The 8857-nt window shown below is 36.2% G+C and overlaps 1 protein-coding gene across 1 annotated transcript in view; it reads left to right on the top strand.

Annotated features, from left to right (window-relative positions):
- Positions 1–215: 215 nt before the first annotated feature.
- cplx4c (complexin 4c) overlaps positions 216–8857 on the top strand; it is a gene marked incomplete at both ends in the record, with an annotated part of 11039 nt that continues 2397 nt past the window's right edge. Inside the window, 2 exons of the mRNA XM_082173280.1 lie at positions 216–376; positions 8245–8332. Coding sequence (XP_082029406.1) covers positions 216–376; positions 8245–8332 — 249 coding nt within the window. The remainder of the gene's footprint in view (positions 377–8244; positions 8333–8857) is intronic.

The following is an 8857-nucleotide window of genomic DNA, read 5'->3' as shown; positions in this document are numbered from 1 at the left end:
ATCTTCATCTCAACAACAGGTGCCAAATCTGAAACTACACCTCTATAGTCTTCATATTGTTATTGTAGCTCCAAAAAAAACAAGCTTTAAGAAGCTTCAACGCCGGCGTTCCTGAACCGGGAAGGTTAGCCGTGGGTCAAATACATGAACTAACACCACGAGTTAGTCAATACTGGAAAGTTACTCGACTCTTCAGGCCTAAAAAACACGAGAACATGGCGTTCCTCCTGCAGCAGATGTTGGGGGACAAACTGAAGAACATGACCGGAGGAAAAGATGAAGCAGAAGAGAAAGGGGACGGGAAGGAGACAGCGGCGTCTAAAGGAATGAGCCGGGAAGAGTTTGAGGAGTATCAGAAGCAGCTCATCGAGGAGAAGTGAGTACAACTCTTCATAGAGCGACTGCCGTATATCATGCATTAGTTGTGATTTTGACGGGTCTCGAGCTGAAACTACAGACCGATGGAGAGAGATAAGACACAAAGAAGATTTGTGACAGACATTTTCTGATCCATTTAAATGGTCGATAAACTGCGACAACTAATATAAGTTTCAACCTTGACCACACAATGTCCAAATCAAAATAAGCAACAGGCAAAGAACATGTTGTTGTTGTGTGGTTTCTATTTTGTTTGCTTACAATGAATCTAATTGGGGCACAATTCTGTTCCACATTACTGTACACTATGTAATTTCTGGCCCTCTGGTGGTTTAAAAACAAAACTGCATGTATTTTGTGGAGGAACATTGTTTTGGTTGCGGATGAATATGATTATCCTCACTGAAAAAAATTATTCGTTGAATTTAATAAAAAAAATTATCGTAAGTGGTTGCACACAATTGATTTTAGCTACATTTAAAGGAACACTCCACCGTTTTTTGAAATAGGGCTTATTCACGTCTTTCCTACATTTAGATAGGTGGGCAAACGCATTTTTGTCTCAGTGCATGCATTGTTTTAGTTTGGCAGTGCCGCCGCTAGCTTAGCTTAGCATAATGAATGGAATTCTTTGTTGCCAGCTAGCATGTCGTGAGTAAAAGTGATAAAAAAACGAAAAAAAAAAAATGAATTACTTCTTGTGGCCTGCGTATTTAAAACGAGTACAAATAGCAATGCAGATTAACACTAGGCGATTTCCTAGGCAGATATTGACATGGGACTATATTGGGGTGAAGCACAGGCGAAGCACTGCTACTTGGGCGCAGAGATATCACGCAACACCTGAAATCCCCCAACTTCCGTCAACATACCGGCGTGAATAGTAGCTGGCTATTTTTCCTACAGTAGACATAGTGAATGGCGATGAACATGGGGGATTTTGTGAGAGACAAAGAGGGTGACTTCTCAGATAGTCAAGATCCAGAACCATACCTCTATGAACCAGAGTTTGAGAAGAGGAGCTGCGTGCTTTGGAAATAGAACGACAGGAGGAGGAGGTTGCGATCGCTCAACAGCCTGAGGATGTGAGGATGAGAGCCAACACAAACTGGTGGTGTGAGTGTGGGGGAATATGCCGACTGAAATAGAGTGTCTGTGCTGTGGCGAGTGGGACAAGGTACTGCCATCGATGACCAGGCTCAACATGGGGGGGATTTCAGGTGTTGCGTGATATCTCTGCGCCCAAGTAGCAGTGCTTTGCCTGTGCTTCACCCCAATATAGTCCAAAGTCAATATATGCCTAGGACATCGCCTAGTCTTAATCTGCATTGCTATTTGTACTCGTTGTGAATATGCAGGCCACAAGAAGTAATTAATTTTTTTTATTTTTTTATGTTTTGATCACTTTTACTCATGACATGCTAGCTGGCAACAAAGGATTCCATTCATTATGCTAAGCTAAGCTAGCGGCGGCGCTGCCAAACTAAAACAATGCATGCACTGAGACAAAAATGTGTTTGCCCACCTATCTAAATATAGGAAAGACAGTGAATAAGCCCTTGTGTGCAACCACTTACGCTAAAATTTTTTTTAAATTCAACTAATAATTTTTTTCAGTGCTGCTGCACAATAGGTTTAATGCTGCGTTCACACCGCAAATAGAGCATCTGGCGCGAGTGATTTCCATGTTAAGTCAACGTAAAGACGCGTTTACGCACGTCTTAAGGTCCTGCGGCGCGAATGAGGCGTTTAGCGCGGTGCAGTGGACGCGAATTGAGCGTCTGGCGCAAATGATTTTATTTGGTGCTTTTTGTGCATTCACACGTTTGAAGCGAATTCGCGTCTGACGCCTGAGTTGAAAATCTGAACTTTGCACCGCGTCCACTGCACCGCGCTAAACGCCTCAGTTCGCGCAGCGTTAACCAATCAGGAGCCTGCTTGCTACTGTCACGTGGTGAAGTGACGTGATAAAAGGGGGCAGTCCCGCTTTTCAGTTTATAATGTTATTTTATATATAAAATACATTATTTTTGTAATATGACTAATGCCTGGTGTGGCACAACAAGGCAAATCTTTTATCACATAAAAACTTGATTTCAATATTATGAGACATTAATTTTGTATTGAATGCTATTTATTCCATATCTAAATCTAGAGTATATGAAACATTATTATAATGTAAAGACAACCAATATACTTTAGTGTATAAGAACATACTTCGTGTCTGGGCAGTGTTGTGTGAGAAAAAAAATCACTGGACAGGTTCATTACTTTTGGTGGCTGGCTCCATTTATCATCAAAACAAAAGTAAATTACAGATTAGGTGGGTGAGGGCGCGGGTGATCCTCACTCCGATGCGGGACAACAGGTCCTCAAACTGGGCGCGGGACAGGCGGAAGTAACGCTGAAAGCGGCCGTCATCCAGGCGCAGCTCCTGCACTAAATGGTGAAACTCGCCAAACTGGGGTACGCCTCCGGATCGAGGGTCTGGTGGACCCAAGTACGGCGGTACAGACATAGACAGTAAAAGAAATGGACACAGCGACCTCATTGGCTTCAACGGAGAAAAGTGAAGTCAATTAGAAGCATTCAGTTCCTGATGGTCGAGCGTACTGCGCAGACTCAAACTGAGCTTGACGACGTATGACGTGAGCAACCCGTCTGTCTTCTAGTAGCTGTGCCAAGAGAAATCTGAATCATTCCCTCCCGAATCTTGCAGAGACGGAGAGTGTGAGTAGGAGCTGTCCATGAGCTAGGAGCAGGAGCAACTTTTGCTAAGTATTCTGATTAATTATTTTGTCATTTTGCCTCCACGTCCCCCCGATTGCCCACGAGCTTCTCCTACTGTCCATGCGGTAATCTCTCTACTGTGCGACAGAGAGTCGCGTGGTTATGACGCAATCGTGAGCCTATTTTTACAAAAACGGCTTCTACGGGGCCATAACGTAAGATACAAGGTAATGGAGCCTTTTATACATTTTCGTGTTTCTTTAGAAATAAATAATGGACAAATGGAGTCTTTAAACGCCTCAGATGTAAAGTTATTCGCTGTCAAAGTGACGCCAAAATGAGTGAGTCAATGGGATGCTAACAGCAGGTGATGGTCTGCTAATCAATGGCGGCGCCCGGGGAAGCTTCAGTGTTTTCCGAAACATTGGCCCCCTGGCTACAGAGCGGTGACTCTCTCGATGAATGCTCGATCATCATCAGCCATCTTGCAAACAGACAACCGCCTAGCACTTGCCCCTCCCACAAGAAGCGGATCTCGCCTCAGACGCGTGTCAATTTTGCTTCAAACTTATGCTTTTTACGCGCGTCAATCAAAATGTTCAAGCGTCGAACTAGACGCGGTAGACGCGAATTTGACGCTCTATTCACGTCCGGTGTAAACGCAGCATAAGAGATATAACCCGTTAAGATGGAAAGGATCTCAAGCTGAATATGTTACTGTAGGTTTACCCATTCAAGGGTAACTCTCGCCAAAATGCAACCTAGGGTCTTTTTTGTTAAATTAGAATAGAAATGCCACTTTTAAGTTTGACCGTATTTTCATTTTCGGTCATATTGGCTTGTGAATGGGAATGCTTGGGGCACGACGGGAGTGAATGGGGCACGACTATGATAGCATCAAAAATCGCTATTTTTTAAACACTAAGAAGTCTCGACACAACATGAAACTGTGCTGGAAGTATCACCAGGGGCTCTACACATGAACTCCAGCATTGAGAACATTGTTTGTGCACACAGAGTTTACTAAAAAGAAAGGTTTTGAACAACTCACTGTTGCTGTGTCCGCCGGCATTTTGATAGTCAAAAATAGTCGATCTCTGATTTTTGACTGCAATTTAAGCAGCGATAAAGTGTTAAAATTGACAAATTAATCTTATGCAAATGATGAGTAGTGACAGAAAGACTACCAATAGAAGTGTTCGACTTGAAGCGGCTGTGCGAAGACCGATCGGTGTGTGACATCAAAGTACCGTGAGAGTGATTAGAGAGTTGACGGCTCCGTATCGAATCAGTACTTTGATGTCACAGACTGATCGGTCTTCGCACCGCCGCTTCAAGTCGAACACACACCTAATCAGAGGGATGTCATGTGACCACCTGATATATATATTATATATTTATACACACACACATATAGTCAAACCAAAAATTATTAACACCTTGCTATCCTAACTTACATCAATGAACTATAGTGTTCTGCACCCGCTAGTAAAAAAATATAAAAAATTATATATGGTGTCTGAATAATTTTTGGTTTAACTGTATGTATGTGTGTGTGTGCATGTATTATATATTAAAAAAATTGTCAATCTGTGATTAGTCAATTTGACAGCATCTTTTTTTTTTTTTGACAGCATCTTGACGATGATGACGATCACTCAAATAAACATTAAAAAATATAGTTATTCAGTAATAAACATTCTCGATGTACGCTTCTAATCACACACTATCAGTTATAATCTTTACAGTGGGTTACAGTTTCAACTATCATCAAAACGTACTCAACAAAAAGTATTTTAGCAGTACATATATATAAAATATTCATACATATAAAAGTATAATTTTATATTTGTAAAAAAAATTAACTAATTGATTAATTTATAAAAACAATTAATAAAAAAATTAACTATAATTGTAAAAATAATTTAAAATAAATAACTATAGTAAGTGTGGTGTTTTGGCAGGAACACAGTTAGCATAGTATTTTTTGTAACTGTAAAAATAATTAACTAAATGATTAATTAAATATAAAAATAATTAATAAAAAAAATGTAAAAACAAAAAATTGTACAACTGTAAAAACGTAATAATTAAACTTAAAAAATTATTAATGAAAAGTTATTAAATAGTTGTCATTGTAAAAATAGTTAAGAATAAATAACAATAGTACCTGTGGTATTTTGGCAGGAACAAAGTTTCCATAGTATTTTTTGTATAAAAACTAAATAATTGAATATAAAAAATGATAAATGAAAAATGACTAAATAATTATCATTGTAAAAAATAATTCATAATAAATAATTATGGTAACTGTTGTATTTTGATGAGAGAACAGTTATCATAATAACTTTTTAAATAATAGTATTAATAATATGATATATATCCTAATATTAATAGTATTATAGTAACTTTTTAGAAACAATAAATAATAGTACAAATAATATCATATATTAATTTAATATGATATTATTTATACTACTATTTATTGTTTCCAAATAGTTATTATAATATGCTATAATGTTTATATAACATAGTTTCAGTATCGCTCAACACACAGTGATGTTTATAAACATAATGAAATCGTCTTAGTCTGTAATTATTGTCTTATCCTAATTCCCATTTCCTGTGTCCCGCCGGCCAAAAGTGGGATCAGTCCGTTATAGCCGTCATCGCTGACCTGAGGTCGACTGATGTCACAGATATATATGAGGACATGTGACCCTGGATCATAAATGTCTCACGGGTATATTTGTGGCAATAGCCAACAATACATTATATGGGTCAAAATTATAGATTTTTCTTTTATTCCAAAAATCATGAGGATATTAAGTAAAGATCATGTTCCATGAAGATATTTAGTAAATTTCCTACCGTAAATATATAAAATATGTATTTGTATGAGTGAATGCTGCACAATCGTGAACATAAATGAACAACTTTAAAGGAGATTTTCTCAATGTTTTGATTTTTTTGCACCCTCAGATTCCAGATGTTCAAATAGTTGTATCTCGACCAAATATTGTCCTATCATAACAAACCACACATCAATGGACATCTTATGTATTCATCTTACAGATGATGTATACATCTCAATTTCAAAAAATTGACCCATGTGACTGGTTTTGTGGTCTAGAGTCACATATATGAGGATGTGATATTATTTAAAGCATAAAGTGTGTCGTTAATTCAATGATGTAAAATAACGAGGCTAAAGACTTCAGCCGGATATCTGAAGATCAACAGTGAAAAGAGAAACTGTGAAAGCTGTGACGTCTCGGAAAAAAGACTAGCCTACACACAGACACACACACACACACACACTGGCGTAATGTTCTCTATACCTTATCTCTTTATATAACTCCTGACGGCATTAAGTGCAGAACTGGGTCACGAGAGGCCGAATGCGACCCAAACACAGTCCAGCAGAAAATCACCACAGATGTAGATGAAGATGCTTCTGTCTGTTCGCATGACAAAACATCTGCTATCCTGTATATGTTGTTTAAGTGTGTTTGGCTATTACCGTGTTTACCTTGCTTGACTCTCGATATAGAGCCCGCTCCATATTTTCCCCCTAAAGCCCTTTAACCTTCTTAGGCTCCATCCTGCTGGAAACTGGGCTATTATTTCTGTAAGGAAGTCTTTATATACACACACGTATGAACGATGGCTAATCTCTGTGTGTCAGAGTAATACGATTGAGAGGGTCAAGACGCTCAGATTGATTGGTTTCATGTAAAACCACTAAACAGCATGTAAATAATAGCTCGATTTCTGCCCGTGTAAATTAGGCTAATCGTGTCAGTTCAGATGGGGCGAGGCTCACTAAAATATACATATATATATATCATTTTTATTTTGCAATTATGATTGAGTTCTCATTATTATTATGCATACCAAGTTTTTACTTATTACTTCCATTAAATTATCATAATTGTACTGTAAATGATTTGATTTATTTAGTCAATAAATTCTCATTAATATAATGAATTTGTGGATGTTTTACTTTAGATTTTTTTTTTTATGCCTGCCATTAGATTCTCATTATTGTACTGTAATATTTATTTATTTAATCAATAGAAATTCTCATTAATATAATCCATATATGGATGCTTTACTTTTGATGTTTTTTTTATTTTTTATTAAATGACTGCCATTAGATTCTCATAATTCTGCTGTTATAATTTAATAATTGCTTTATTTATTTAATCAACATAAATTCTCATTAATATTATGCATACCAAAGTTTTACTTTTAAATGTTCTTTATTAAATGATTGCCATTAGATTCTCATAATTGTACTGTAAATAATTTTATTTAATCAATAAATTCTCATTAAAATAATGCATATATGGATGTTTTACTTTTTATATTTTTTTTAAATGACTGCCATTAGATTCTCATAATTGTACTGTAATATTTAAAAAAGAAAAGTTTAATCAATTTAAATATGTATGTTAATATAATGCATTTATAGATGTTTTTCATTAAAAGTATTTTATTAAATAATTGCCACTAGATTCTCAAAATTCTACTGCAATGACGGCTTTATTTATTTAATCAACATACATTCTCATTAATATAATGCATACTGAAGTTTTACATTTAAAAGTTTTTATTAAACGATTGGCATTAGATTTTCATAATTCTAATACATTTTTCTTTTTAAATTCAGTGCAACAAATACTACATTGATTTAGTCTATAAATACTTAACATAATAATTTTATTTTCACATTTCAGTAATGAGAAGTCGCATAAGAATATGCTTAATTTTCATTAAACATAAAGCAAAAATGCAATGCAAAATAATATTTCTTATTTCTATCTTGCGGGATTTACCCAGATGTTTCTTCATAACCCATTCCAGATTAATTTATCCATTTAACAAAGCAGAATACAACAGAAACTGATCATACGTGTCATTCTGAACAGAATTACTGAGAGTTATAAAAGTCCTAGTAGTAAAGCCTCACAATGCTGTTTCTAAAGTATCGACCTGATTTGTATTGTCAATTTGTATAATGCAGAAGACAGAAATCCAGCATCTCACATTGTTCTCTGTGGTCTATAACATGAACTAAAGCTGATGTGAAACTGACAGATGATAATGACGTGTTGCATGTTGTGTTGACAGGATCGCCAGGGATCAGGAGTTTGCTACAAAAAAAGCCGAGAGAGCAAACTTACGAGTACATCTGCGTGACAAATACAGACTCCCAACGGTAACAGATCACAGCTTTATCACAGTTATTTGCATTAATAATAACATATGCTGGGTTAATCACGTGCAGATCACAGTTCATTTGTTTTTGGGCTGGAATTTGTTTATATACGGAAACATTTATAAAATACAAACTGTGTCATATTTGATACGCAGGCCTTTAAATGATCAAAACTTTGCTGATAAACCACTACAGTCCTTCTGTCGTCTGATTGATAGTTTTGACTTTTTTTAGGCCTTTTATTATAATTGTAAAAACGTCCACCTTCAGCTCGTGTGTTTCTGCTGTGAAATCTGCACTGATTTTTATCAAGTAAACATAAGAATAACTTTTATATTGTTAGTAATATTTCAAGATGAACACTTACTGGACTGAAGCAGCTTCGATTTACTTGATTATCCATAATATGTTAAAATGTGAGTCTCAAATATGATCATCAGGCTTTTGAGGAAGGTTTATCTGTTCATCTCTCAATCATTATTGTATTGCATTATATGTTTTAAAACTACAGAGCTTTGATCATAA

The sequence above is a fragment of the Leuciscus leuciscus genome (genome assembly GCF_965113295.1).
Source record: "Leuciscus leuciscus genome assembly, chromosome: 6".
Classification (NCBI taxonomy): Eukaryota; Metazoa; Chordata; class Actinopteri; order Cypriniformes; family Leuciscidae; genus Leuciscus; species Leuciscus leuciscus.
Note: the sequence above shows the minus strand (reverse complement) of the source record. Positions and strands in the feature narration are given on the sequence as shown.